The sequence below is a fragment of the Opisthorchis viverrini genome (assembly GCF_000715545.1).
Source record: "Opisthorchis viverrini unplaced genomic scaffold opera_v5_213, whole genome shotgun sequence".
NCBI classification, from domain to species: domain Eukaryota; kingdom Metazoa; phylum Platyhelminthes; class Trematoda; order Opisthorchiida; family Opisthorchiidae; genus Opisthorchis; species Opisthorchis viverrini.
Genome location: NW_008751871.1, coordinates 583018 through 598218, shown reverse-complemented (window position 1 = coordinate 598218; position 15201 = coordinate 583018). Strand labels below are relative to the sequence as shown.

Here is a 15201-nt window from a genome sequence, read left to right as displayed (position 1 = left end):
TCAGCAGCTATGCACAATCCCCGAGTAACCGTATGCATTATGTGCTAGTGAAACAATTTTTTGAAAATTGTGTGAAATAAAAAGTGAGATGGACTGCGTGCAGCAAATTCAGGTACGTGAGGGATTCAGCTGAGCCTTCAATGTGCTCATGGGTATATGTTACGGCTGTTTCTTCAATTATCTGATCATTAATTAAAAAAAAATGCAGGAAAAAGCTGGCATGGCTTGCATTTTCATTAGGGTAACCCAATAAAGGATTCTTATAAGAGGCTTTAAATTTGAGCTAGTCCCACCGGCTCACAGTAAAAGATCCGTCGTGGGCTAGTAGTTTGTTGAGCCCGTTGTCTGCTTGCTAACTCCTGAAGACCTCAAGCACTGCACTAAATGTTTCTTTATATACGCACTTGTACTGAACACATTCAAGTTTGGTTCAACACGAAGGCCCGCTCAGGGACAACGATCCGGTGAAGGATGTAAAAATGCTCACTACTTTCTGAGTTAACGTAAGTGGCACCGTTGAATGTGTCTGATCCTATCTATAAAGTTCAATTAGCTCGTCTCCAAGCACTACTGACCGCAATTCGCTTTGTCCGCTTGCTGAGTTTAAAATTAAGTGAGCAAGCATAAAAACAAAAAATTAATCACGTGAGCAAAATGGTAGTTTGAGATGCCGTTCAAATTGTTCAACATCACGAAAATGGTGGAAAGGGATTCGGGCATTTTTCGTACTGTGGTAATGCTCTTATTTTAGTTTTTCTACTTCTTTCATAACCTTTATGCCTCCGTGTGTATTTCGGAGACTCTGGACATCTGACCGTGATTTGAGCATAGCGTTTATTGGTCGCGAGTTCTCTTATTCTTCCCGTTGGATTTCTCCCTACCTGTCAGACAAATGCATCAGTCAAAACAAAGTGGGATTCTGATAAGGACCTTAGTTAATCAGTTCATAAAAGCTCCTCATAAATAATGGACGTGTATGTTATAAAAGCCTGTGGAAGTATAGGCATCACCCATTGAACCTTGTGAGGTTGCCTTATAGTTAATTGCAGCACTACAGGTTAGCCAATGAAGTGTGGTCACATTGTCCGTGCGCGAGCCATTTTACATGCTGCTGTCAGCTCACCTGAAAATGATCTCTGGGAATCTTCACATTTGTAACAACTTAGCCGAATAAGTTTTGCATGTCCGCTTTCAATCCCAATTTCTATGAATAACCGTACGGTTTAGGAATAACTAAGGGAATAGCAGTTCACTTCGAAAAGGTTAAGAAAGTTGAGAAAATTTTGGGCAGCTTATGTGGATCCAGGTGCTTACAGAAGACGAAATGATATAGATTTGTGCAGTCCACCGAAATTGTGCATAATTTTAAATTTTCTCCCCGATTTCGTATAACTTTCGTATCTCGCACTAATATGACCGTCATGTCGTCCTATCCAAGATGGCACTCACCTACGTAATAATACTAGTGGACGAGCAAGTTTACCTCGGGTTATTTTACGTGTACAAGCGAACTGAGTGCACATGTTTGTTTCAAACCTTTAAACAAGACAAAAAATTTTGCTGTTCAATGAAACGCCATTAACAGATGAAGTCAAAGCAGTTGCTAGTTTATATCATTCGACAGGCTAATATTGAGCAGAACACTAGAGCTTTTCCTGCATTACAAAAGGACCGCCAAGCACATTTTCAGACGGGTTTGCCGTCTCTCAAACGCATACCGACGGTCCGTACAGCCAGGCTTTGCACAATCACCTGCGGCTTACTCACGCAGTTACCTCGTGAATAATTTTCATTGTAGGTAGTTCAATATCAATGCTCTGAGTATTCCAAAAAGTGACTGGATAGCAAAATTAATTTTTCAATATTATATCCCCGTTTGAAACTTCTGTATTGTGTATTTTTACCCGTAATTTGTCTCTTCAGACAGTGATAAAATAAGTACAATACAACACTTCCTCAAGCAAAACAATGACAGATAAAAGGATAAAATGGCCAAATATTCGCGGCCCCCTACGTTACTTTCCACGTTTTTGCGTTTCAATAATTGCTCCACTGCTAGGACACTATGTGCTTCTATTATAGTTTGGTTGTTATTTTAACGAAGGTTCAAGAGTGATGGAAGGAATTGAAAAATTCCACAGAATTTGACATGTAACAAGTCCAACACACTACCTGAATGTCTTTAAAACTATTTGTTTTACGATTAAATTGTCAACGAACTCTATGTCGCACATCTGCTTCCTCTGAGCTGATTTACTCCCTGGTCAAAGAATGTATCCAGTATCTCAAGCTGTGTTGGTTAGGCCATGTAGTGCAAATGGCTTTGTCATTGTTTGCCCAAAAGACTACTGTATTTGGCGCCCAGTTCAGAGTGCCACAAGTAGCGATGTAGTTAACCCTTGATTTAACAGAAAGGTAGGAGAATGATTGCGAAATATCTTAGTACTGTTGACGCAACTCGCCTTCCAGGATGGGTCCATGTGATTCTCCTGTGCATGGCTGGCAACATTACAAGACATGATTGTTAGTCGATTTCAATGGTGTTGTTTTTGTCAGTTTCTCTCTTGCTTGCCTGACGAGTGTCTAGCAGTGTAGGCACCTCTGAATGTATGGGGTAGATAAGTCATTGAGTTCCTTCTCCGTTTACTCAGATTTTGTTCATCACGATAATGATCTGATACTGGCCACAAAATGCAATTGTGCTGTTGTTCTGTACTAGTCGGACTTTGTCTTGCTGTTCTAAGACCACTTTGTTCCACTCAGTTTTCAAACCCATGCTTGGATAAAAGGTTTCTCACTCATGTCTTCTCGCATTTTTAGATGACTGATACGGAATCGTGCTGTCCCGGACATGAGATAAACTTTGGCTCGGCAAAAGTTCTGCTGCGAACTGGAGGCGAGCTAAACCCAATAAGAGAGAAACTGCAAACTCTCATAAAAACAGAATGCCTTTCATTATAAGGCAGATTGCACAGTATACTTCTAAAGATTCCGCGATTTTCCGGTCTCTTTAATAGGGCTTCACCATGCAGACTTTCTTTTCCAGAAGATTTGCTCTTCTGCAGCTTGGGTAGCATCTATTATGAGTCTCCTAGCCGACAGTTGAAATACCATTAGACGCCTGCGCATGATTGGCACAGCCCAAATAGTTTGATTATAGCCGGATTTGGTGCTTCTTTCAAACCCGGGATGTTAACTTTGACTCCGTGGAGTACGACAGGTGGCTAAACGGATATACCCAGTAAATTGTGTAAGCAATTATGTTTCTGATTCAGTTTGACAGCATGGCGGTTTCAAAAATCCCGTTTGGTAAAAGGAAGCTCCAACTTATTAGTGACAAATGAAAACTTGCTTCTGGCACTCCAGATGCTGTTTGAACACAAAGGTGGAAAGCAATTGATTCAAAAGTTTTCACGGTATCAAGCACCAACTGGATAAAACATGTGTGAAACGGGCGTGATAACCATATCTTTTGCTAGCTTCAACTGCGCTCGTTACCCTACAATGTACCTCTCCACAGTGCAACCCAAAATTAATATCTTAAAGAGACCCAGAATGTTGAAGTATGAGAGTAAAGAGAGAAAGATTATTGCGCCAAAGAGGGATACACTAAAAGCGTGAGATGTTGAAGATGGCCATCATTTCACTAAAAAGTACTTTTATTTTGTGCGCAACAGTGACTCGGAGAAGCATTCATATGCTAGCTACTGACCAGTGTACAAACGTGATTACGCTGAATAGACTACGCAATGAACTTCGTTACAGATAGGGACAAGTAAGCTCGTGAAATTCGTAAGAACCTTGAAATGTGATTTCTGTGGCGTTTTCCGTATTGAGCAATAAGCTTTGAAAACGTCCGCGTTGGTGCAAATGAAAATAAAAATGTTGTGAATGGTCTAGTCGCTTAAAAATTTCTTTGATACGAAACACTCAAGCAGGATTGACTCCCTAGAAGGAGAATTTTCCGACCCTTTGGATGAGTGGAACAGCCGTAGGAATCTGCATTCCCGTATTCACCGTAAAATTTGATGCTTAATGAGTCTCAATTAATCTCCACAGCAACAAATATAAAGTCTTCTGTCGAACTATCAGTTTTGTATCAATAATGCACGATTCTTGCTTTCTGTACAAAAGTAAATTAGCGCTGTTTGTGGGCAAATTATATTCCCAGGTCATGGTGCTAATCATTGATAGCCACGGATAATGTTGCGTCGCCGGAAAGACGGTATAGCGAAGGCCGCGATGATAACTTGTACATGCGAAACGCTGGTGCAGATATGGCCACTTGGGAAAACCAGCACCACACATTGAAACTGCTTCTAAATCTCCGAACAAACCGGATAATGCTTAAGAATAATAAAGACCCAGTCAACAAAGCACATAAATTCTGAGTTCAACTATAAGGGAAGCAACTAAAGCTGAATTCATACTGGGAAATACTGGAATTGATATCTATCGATGGACTTATTCTGATAGTTTGGCTCTTTAAAAAATTGTTTGGTCGTTTGGTTTTTACTAGTTCCACCGTGATCCTTGCTGGTTCGAGAAGCCTCGCCTTCCAAAGAGACCTATGAACCACGCCCAAGTGTATTCTATGACCGGTCAGTACTGCAATATTCCCGTATTAAGCCTGTTCGTTCCAGTCTGACATAACCAGGGGTCCTCATTTTCCACTTTGAAATATAAGCCTCTACGACATTGGAGAACTGTCCTGATGTGGCATTATTGTCTAAAATTTAGATAATTCTTGAGTGATCCATTGAGCTTTTAGGATTTACAGAAATATCCAAGTGGTAAGGCAGCATTCTCTACATAGTGTTGGATCTGAATTTGATCTTTTCTAGGAATAAAAACGATTATGTAGTAACAGAAAATTACAATGTGCAGGTAGCAAAATTTTACGAGGTGACTAACGTACTAATTGATGGATGGATAATCTCACGATAATCCTACTTGGTGAAGTCCCGAGAAGTAGCCCCTCAAAATAGTTGCTCGTGAATGCGCTTTGTTAGCTGTGAAGTTTGCAAGATGGTCCGCTCTAGATAAGCACTTGCAAGCTTGGAGGATAATGCCACATTCACCGGCATTCATGAATTTTACACAAACTCATTCAGCAGTCTTAATTCGGGTTTGTCACAGGACCCATCTGTTTCTAGTCATGACAAATTTTGATAGATAGGCCCCTAAATCGGCTGTTGCAATTCAGATGGAACGACCGAAGAGCTAAGCGCGGTTCCATTCTGAGATGCTTGCATCGCTTAGTGCTTAGTTAGACAATCTAGAAAGAAACTGACAGCACTGACGACATTGACATCGTTCAGCCACCGTTTCTTCCAAGTCCACGGCTAAGTGCAAAAGGGGTCGCAGGAATCCCATTTTGGAGGGCGGATCCCACCAACGACACACAAATTCGAGGCCTCTTTCATACCCTTCCGCTACTTTGATGGAGGCATGGAGAACAGCAGTATTCTCCGTAGATCATTTTTCGGCATCCGTACCAAACGGCTGAGTCACTGAAGATGATGGTTTTTTATGTTGTTCGAGACAGGATTTAACTGCTGAACGACTCCTTATTCATCTTCTGATCAGCTATATACGATTTCGCTGACTAATTCTGACACCAGCTATACGTCTGAGAAATCGGTGGTCAAAAACCTCAAGACGCTTTATATCATCTGTCCACAGAGTTCACTTCTGGCAACCGTGCGACGAAACAGCCGCTTAATATATTTCAAAAATGATGGCTCAGCTGCATCACTGCCGGGGTATTTCCTGCGTTGCAGCTGAAAATCAAACAGGATCTTTGCGTTCAGGGTCGATGGTTCATGTCCGAAAGTAGTCAAATTTCAGTTTGGATCCACAGAATTTTCTCAATGCAATGGCACTTGCCCAGAGGTCTGAGTTCATCAAAACAAATTTTGTTCCTAGATGACAACACTACCCTTCATTCCTGTGCGTATTCCTGGGACCGAGGAGTTTCACGACGAATGAACCTATACAGATATTTTTATTTTACCTGCAAAAATAAAATCTCATATAGATATTTTATTTCATGAGACGCTCGCTTAATTATAGCAAACCAGTTGTGCAGATGACCCTCAACGAATTAATTCTGTTCACTAGAATAAGTATTAAGAGGTAGGTAGATTGTTTTCTTCATGAAAATGAGGTTTTCTGCAGAAGGGAAACCTATGAAAGTTTTGTCCAAAGATTCGATACTGACCGACTGTTCTACAAACAAAAGTCCGTTGATTCCAGTCAAACTTATATATTCCAGAGTACTTTATCCTGATGCCGTAGAATTTGCTCACGTTAGTCACTACCGAAAGGAAAAACACGAACGCGAACAAAAATTAACAGGTAATCCACATCTTGTTAACAGCTTCCACATGTCAGCGTGTACAGCATAACTCGTAGTGAATAAAAGTTTGATCTCACAAGGGAGCAAGAGAATCATAGAGGTCTACCGTCATGAATTTGCACTACATCACATTAAATGAATTCATTCAAACTATTGTCGACCCCAAATCCAAAATCCCATAATGATAATAATAATGAGTTTTGTGGCTCTCATAGAGTCCGTTACCCAAAACTTAGATGGATATGGAGTAATTCTATCGTGCCACACAATAGGTCAAACCGGTCCAAGTCCCATGGGCTGAAACGGGTGCAGCAGAAGGTCGTTGAAGGAGTTGCTTTTATTGGAGCTGGTAAACTGTACCCAGACGGGATTCTTCTGAAAACGATTGATCTAAACAACCAAGTTTATGTCCACTTGTCATCAGGTAGCAACATTCAACCTAGGATATCCTAACCATCCTCCTCGAAATGACCACTTCGATGAACAATGAAATTTTCATGAGGACTGCAAATTTCTCTGAATTACACTCACGGGTACTTAGTTGGCATCCATGATACTAATTGATTTAAGAACTCTTAGAATGAGAGGAATCAAATTTCCTTCCCAAGTAAGATGCATCTACATATACTCCGTGCGAAATCGAATCCCTCTGCACCCGAATAAATTAATTTAACACAAAATACACTAGTCGCACCAAGGAAGGCCCGACTGGACTTTAACCATCGCCTGAAGAATTCACAATGCATTCGCTTCCATCAATTTTGGCTGTAAACTCTCCACCAGAAAGAGGCAAAGCCTTATGGGAGATCAAAAATTCTCCTTTTTCCCGTACTCATGCATTGCTGCTATACAGTTAAGTTTAGCTCAATTATTTATCTTATCATTGAAATAACATGTTTAATGTACCAGAAAGAATTTGCGGTTACAGCAATAGGGGACACAATCAAAACTTTTTCCTTAAATGTTTTACTGGGACGCGAATAAACTCCTTTACTTCCTGTGTCCCAACAGGAACAACACGAAAGGATTACTTGCGGCTGGACAGCAAAGAGTTATGATTACTGGGTTCAATGGACCCAACCATCTCATCATCTTTAGCGTGTTTGCACCAAACAGACAATACTCATTGTGCAGAATTCGAGTCCATGAATTCCGTTGCCCCTTTTAGTCAGCCAGGGTTCCAGGTAATGGTCATCCATAAAACAATCGGCTCAACTTACGACAGAGATAATCTGAAATGGGCGGTTAGCGCTCGTGAAACATATATTGCTGCAAAAGCTCTCCACAGAAGAGCAACGTGAGGCAACGAGTCTGTACATTGAAAGAATACGTGGAGTTTTTGGTTTAATTTAACGAATCAATCGTAACAAAGCGCGAAACGGATTCTATTTACATGGAAAACGTGTCCTACATTGAATAAAACGAGATCCACCGGCTAAACAATATGAATCACCTTTTAAGAGATGCATCGGGTTCTAAGATTATGGATAAAAAACGGGTGTAAGAGTTTAACAATAAAACGAAAGTAAGACATCTGAAGAATAAAATAACGTTTAGGAGCAAGAATAAGCACAAGTTCGGGGTGGGTGGGAAGACCATGTTGAACGAGTATTCGTTGTAAGGCACTGGGAAATGAAAGACCCCGAGGGTGAAGGACACTTCTTGGACTATATGCCTTGGGTTTCAAGTAAATGCCATGGCGGTTATGTGAAGGAAACCGAGTGAATTTGGGTTGAACATGTGACGGCATTGGGTTTGTAGAAGAAAAACACCCAGTGAAGACTAAACTAGAAGGACTCGATCATAACGGAATCTAGACAGGGTCTTGCCGATAAGTCGATGGCAACTTCGTCATTCTCCAAAGACTGACTAGGCTCCGGTTCGGATGTATCTGATGGAGTACGGATAGACGAAAATGAAGGCCTACTGGGATTTGTTTGACGTGGAGTTACCAGGAGTTCCGACTTCATGTCAGTGAAAGGGCTTTGTGAATTAACGTTTTCAGTGAAGCTGGCTGCGTTCGGGTGGAATCCCTGTACAACAGCCTTCATGCACATCTCCAACTGGAGCGGTGTCATCTCCGAAATGTTTGCGCCAAATTGTGGAATCCCATTCCAATAATTGACGATCGAGTTTCTGAACGAGTCCATCCCACTGCGTAGCGGATCTTGTTTAAAGGCACGTGGAGGAGAAAAAGCGCTTTCCTGAGCAAGCTGTGAACCTGATCGTTCACTACTATCGTACGAAGTGGATACTGGATTTCCGGAACGAGTAGATTCCGCAAAGAAGACGCCTTCCTGGAAACACTTTATTGGTGTTGATGCAGAAGAAACCTGATGAGACTGATTCTTAGCGAACAGTGCGTTCATACTATGGCTGTCAGCCTGGTTAGTACCAACGGAGAAGTTTGGCATATTATCTGCATCTGAAACACCGCTCCCGAAGTTTGATTCCGCGTACAAACTGGAAATGTGTTGTGGACTAATCTGATCGGTGACCGTAGTTGCAGTCAGAGCCAGACAATTCTTAACCCTGTGACAACCAGGCTCTGGGTATGTGGAAAGAATACATTTTGCTTGATGTCTGTTCACCGCACTGACGCAGGTAAACTGCTTCCCACAGATGCGACACTGCATCTCCGTAGTTTTCAGATGCATTTGTAAATGTATTATCTTCATATGGTAACGCATGCTGCTTTTAATTTCGTAAACTTTGCCACAGAACTTGCATACATACAGCTTTCGCCCGTTCACCTGTCGTTCACACTCATCGATTAATGAATTAAGTCTGTCTGTGCTGGATAGACGCCATCGGCGGACGTCAGAAGACATCCGTGAACCCAAGGACCATTCACGAGTGGCTGATTCGCCAAGACGTCCATTAAGAAGCTGGGATGGGAATGATCCATTAGACCTAGCAAACTTTTTCGAGAACGGCTGGACGGTACACGGGTCCACTCTGACACGTTTAGTGGGACTGGCGCTGTGTTGTGAAGCATGAATACTGGATGGTAGCAGGTCATCAGATTCTGAGGCCGGCGCTCGAAAATCTTCGGTCGGTAAATCAATTCTTAGCGAATCTTCAACTGAAGGAGACAATACGTTCTGTTCTCGCTCCAGATCACTCTGGTTATGGATCTCGCTGTGTTCGGATGCATTCATTTCAGCTTCTTCGTATGTTCGGCCAAGCCCGTCGGTACGCTTTTCTGATACATCCGCATCCTATAGAAAGAAAAAATAAAAAGTTCTCAAGAGTGTGAGACAAGCTGACAAAAAATTAGACAAGCAAAAGTGCGCCGACTTTTATCCGAAAGCCATCAATTCACTGATGTGAAAGTGTGGTTTAAGGTAAGTACCAGGAAATAAAGAGGTGCCTACCTTCTTGAACCAACCTTCCGGTATATTCCTTTGGGAGTTACTGGGTGTGTCGTTTAAAGACCATCGAACTCATCTAAAATGTGTTTCACGAAGCACGTTTCCATCTCACCATAATTTTCTGCCCATATTTTCTGACCCATTTACCCGGAACAACCCTGGAATTCTGGCGGATCAATCGTTTGTGCGCCTCGTAAACATCTGTCCTTAGTAGATGGACTTCTAAAAACGGCACCTAATTCTATACAACAGCATTAGAGTTTCCCAAATTACGTCAAGTTCAGTTCTAATGTTCAAATGGAATGCAGGTTTATTACCTTCAGAGTTCCTTTCTTTGATTTTAAACACATCCGTCATCTTTTCAAATGTGAATCATCATTCAACTGCTCACACTTTGGTGAGTACCTTCCATAACCACCAAATAAAGCACAAGGACTGAAATCGCCCAAGCCTAGAGAGCAGCAGTCTTGATGCTAGGTTGCCAAACGTAGAAAGCATGAGCAGTGTATTGTAGCCCGAACAGTGGGTTAAAGACTGTTTTCGCATTGTTCTAATGGTTAGGCAGTGATCCAGTCACTGGTAAGCCAACCGATGGGACAGAACAATACCTTGTTGACAGAGTGGCGATCACCACTGTTCATAAATTTTGCGTGACTTTGAACACAGTTTCAACGAACAACTAATATATTGAGTTGCCCGGCAAAATCTGTCAGTCAGAATCAGCAAACTTACGTAAGCAGAATATGTGAACAGGCAATGGCGCTTTGAGTTCAGAAAGTTAATCGTCTGGGATCAAGAAAGCGCAGAATTAACTTCACGGAATGCTGACTGAAAACATCCATCGTCCGACCATAACCTGAATATCTCAGCTGCTCCTGTCCATTTCAGATCAGTCCGGTGACATATCGTTCTTCTGTAAACTCCATATTCCTAATGTGATGTCTAAGGTGAACAAAAACTACCAGTCTCCTTGTGATAGACTTGAATGCGGGCGAGTATCCACCACAATATATACAGCAGCTGCTTGTTAACTACTTTACAAAATTTAACCACTACACAATTAGCGCAGCAGCAGTGAGTTGTCTCACTCTTGTTAGATAAAATTTCAGCGTCACCATCACAACTGGTTAGTAAACTCCAAAGTGATCGCACAGCAGTCGGATAAGCACGTTCGTAAACTCAAAGTCTGCGCGCTTTGAGCCTGACCACAAATGCCTATTGTCTCGCTGTTATAAAAGTTATAGTAGGTTGTTTGTAGACGACACCATATGAAAAGAAACCAAAACAAGACAAACTGCCAGCCAAACTTTCCAACGGTGACGCACTTTGCTCACATGATGGATGTGTGGACTGCAAAATCTGGAATGTATACTACCCATATGCTTTTTGAGTATCCGCTATTTGGTATAGACAACCAAGAATAACGGCGTCGAGACGAACTGTTAAAACGGTTCTGACGAGCACATTGTTTAAAATTCACTTGAGTAAAAAATCTGTGAGATCATCTCAGCGGGCCCTGAACCACTAGAATATTAAAATGATTGATGCGGTATCCAGTAACCACCGTGTTAATTCATGATAGTGTGCTGAGTTCTTCCAATAGACCTGTCCTCAAGAAGAAGGGATGGTTCGGAGTCGGTCTGAATGAAATATATTTCATCAGATTTTACTGGCCGTATACAAATAATATGGATATCCAGATTTTCCTGTTCTTAAGATAGCTATCTACTCGATGCCTTCGATCCAATTGTTATTACTGTTGTCAACACGACCTTGGTACGTTTGCATATTATCCACTGAGTTGTCTCAAGTTCCTGAGCTATCTTTAGCTGGCAGAGTGTAAAGTTTCATTGAAACCCACAAACAGTTAATGAAGTGGTTGGTTCTGTTGACATTCTCCTTATAGCTGAATTGTAGTAAAGGTTAACTCGGCTGTACCTCTCATGCTGGGGAATCCATACAGACCATACAAAATGCCTTCCCCAGGATAACAAAAATTATTCGGCTGAACACGATAAAAAGCAAAATCTTGCATGCTATGCGAGGAAAAACGATTGCGCGTTGTCCTCTATTGAAGCCGATTTCTTTTATTCAAAGGGGATTTTGGTGCACCTCTCAACATTTGAGAAACATCGATATTCTTAAATGTGAATTCTAAGTGTAAAGCATTTTCTACAGTTTTGTTCCTGTCAGTTCTACCAGAAGTCACCTCACTGTCTTCTCACTGTGCATCAACTTACATCTTCTTGACCATGATTAGTGGATGGGTATGCACAACCCTCTTTCATGCCGCCATGCGGTCCAAACTGACAACATCGCATTAGTTACCCGTTTAACACCGAGGTACCAAGGTAATTCGTCAAGTCTTAACCTTCAGTTTAATACCTCGTTCTTCTCGGTACGAAAATACATCAGTGCTCTATAGAACGGTCCATCGGCGTACCGTCAAAAGATAACTGTTCGACATTTCAGCAGCACTCGACAGCTTGGATCCTTTTGAAGCAGCACAGAGAAGCATCGTCTCAAAACTTCAAACCCATTGGAAGGCAGCGGTTCTCTGAGCCTCGTGTCACTTGACCTAAACTGGTGTGATCTAAGATGGAGATGATAGTTGTTCAAACCTGTACGATGGCTGTCATCATTTATAGAGTTTCGGGTGTCTGTGACCGTAATCATTATTATCCGGCCGACCACAGAAAAACAATTTAGAGGCCGTTCTTCTCAAATAGCCTTCCCAGCTGGATTGGTTTTATACGAGACTGACTTCATTTTGAAATTTCCGCTTCTGTTTACACTGAATCTTTACTCCTTCCAAATATATCGCATGAGAATTGCAAGTCAGCTCCGCCAACAACTCGGAAATGTTTGGATAGCATCACGGTTTGGCTGCTATACATTAAAGATGAAACAATGGCCAAATATGTTGCAATGTTGGTGTCTTTTATTATAGATGATTGCGTTCCTCAAGGCGGTTGAATGCCTTGATAGCTCTTGTAGAATGAGTTCGGCTCACTGTCAAGCCTTAGGTATGCAGGTAGTTGACTGCAGAACTAAGAGCCTCGTGCAGTATACTATCTCAAAACAACTCTTTAATAGTTGATGTTTTATTTCGAGTCCCGGTGTAAGCTGATAAAAGTGTTCTGAAAACAATTGTTATTAAGCCGAAGCGAGCTGCCGCTGAAACAAGGGCCGGAATTTCATTTCCGATGGCAGAAATAACACAGTCATCCACGGCACACGACCCTTTGTCTCTCTCAGTACTAGTTTATCAAGGAAATGCTTTGATACGAATGAACAGAAATCAAGCCAGTATTGAATTTGCATACCAGCTTTGTACATTGTGTTCAGGAGCTTGTCGTTAATAATTGATCCTCCCAGTGGGGACAACTCTGCAGGCACACCGTTCTTTCCTGCTGCTCTCCTAATTTATCGCCATCTGTAGTTCCCTAATAGAGGTAAATTAGTCAGCCAGGTTTTTATTTTATGAAGGGGCAGATGAACCACACAGAATAAGTTTGCATCACCTGTCGTGGATAACAATGCAGGAGTGGCTACAGCTCAGATATAGTGACCGGAAGGTCTGTGGTTCGAGCCTGACCTCTGCCTCTCGACTTTCTCTGTCTAGGCTTGGGCAACCTGCCAATATCCCAGCCCTTGCGCTTCCTTCTGGTGGCATGGCATTTAGGCACCGAAAGGGTACTAGAGCCGAACCAACACACACTGGTGCATGTCGAAAATTCAAGTAGGAGAAATCCCTCGGTAAAGAGTGGAATAAAATGGAGTAGAGAACCCTTGTGCGAAACATTAGGACTTCAAGAAAAAGTACCAGAAAGAATTATGCTTATATATATGTACTTACAGAGGAAAAACAACTAAAATTACCAGGTTAGAGTAAGGTCGATATTCTTACACTGATGATCTCAAACGGTGACGTTTGACGGCGTTGTCTCTTCGTACAGTGCACTTGACATCATCACATAAACAACTCGTCTAAAAACCATTTCACGACTAACGAAATGCACTCATTTGCATACCAATTAGGAAACCAAATGAACTCTGCTGTGATATTCTTATGGATAATGTATTAAGTCAGATTCAGGGCTAGTTATGGCCTGACTTCAAGTTTGGTCAACGTTTTACCTACTTACAGTATCCGCTGACAGGAACGCTGCTGTATATTTTACGAATCAATCATGCCTTAAAGATAAAGTTGGCTTTAAACTCACTTATCTTGTTAGCCATGACCCAGTGATAAAATACGCATGAATATATTTTTAATGTATCGTCCTTTCCAAGCGCATGACTCAAGTGCAACTTAGACAACACAAACACTTGTCGTTTGGCCTGCTAATGAACGGTTCATTTCGGCGCGTACCAAGCTTTTGTGCGTTGGTGAAATAACTTATTCCACCGATTAGATGGTGTGGTTAATAATGGTGGTCCACAGGATGGAGAGGCCTTCTGTTGTTAAATTCCCCAAATTTCAGCATAGAAATAACTGGCCTTTACATACTGCACATAATGATGCACCTAGTGAGGACAACTACACAACAGTATCCAAAGCATTTTATCTGAAGTAAATGAAAATGAATTGATGGTAATCCCATAATTCTGAGGCTCAGGCTACTACAATAATCGATTGTCTGCTTTTGACACAACTTAACGAAGTGCGTATGACTAGTGGTAAACGTAAGATGACATGCTTGTATCCATCATCAATTTCGATCCTAAATCCACATGTCTAAGGCTCTGTAACTTTTAGAAGTATACCTGCATGAGTCCCAACTAAAAATTAGTTGCTAAGCTCACCGTAAATTTGGAGTATAACTGACAGGTGCGTAAAACACAGGGGCATGGGTGAATAAGAGACATTTACTCAAAGTGAACTAAGTATAATTGAGTTAAACATTTCACGAAAAAGGTCAGAGCTGATACAAAACTGCAAGGACATCAGCAGCCATGACAAGAGTTGGCAGTTGAGATAGATAAGGAGCATAAGATGACGTAGAAATAAACTGAAGATAGAACGTTTATTATCTCAATTGATAAACTCAGCTTTTCTCCTTTAAGTGAGGCTTATTTGTGCTGAAAAGCCGAGAACCCCCGTAAGGCTTTTGTATCATCATTTGGATTCGTCAGCAATGAAACTCCAGGGAGTTTGAAACTAGCGACCTACTGGTTCGTGGTGTGAACCCTTAACCCCACCACCATCACCAGCAGTTAATTATCAGTATGATTAACTTTTTCTTGGACAAGATATATTGTCGCTCGTCCTTCTACAGAGAAACCATATCACGTAAACATTCACTGACTGATTGTCCGAAAGACGAATTCTCATATGCAAGTTTCACTCATCTTGTGCAAGTATCCCTTATGTGAGCTATTTATAGCTTATTGACCTGAAACTACATTAGAAGAAACTTTGTGAACCTGTTAGCCCATCATCATCATCATCATCATCATCAT

At 41.5% G+C, this 15201-nt stretch overlaps 1 protein-coding gene across 1 annotated transcript in view; it reads right to left on the bottom strand.

Annotated features, from left to right (window-relative positions):
* Positions 1-7605: 7605 nt before the first annotated feature.
* Positions 7606-15201, bottom strand: part of T265_08377 (hypothetical protein) — a gene marked incomplete at both ends in the record, with an annotated part of 15904 nt that continues 8308 nt past the window's right edge. Inside the window, one exon of the mRNA XM_009174161.1 lies at positions 7606-9582. Within this exon, the coding sequence (XP_009172425.1) occupies positions 8149-9582 (1434 nt within the window). The remainder of the gene's footprint in view (positions 9583-15201) is intronic.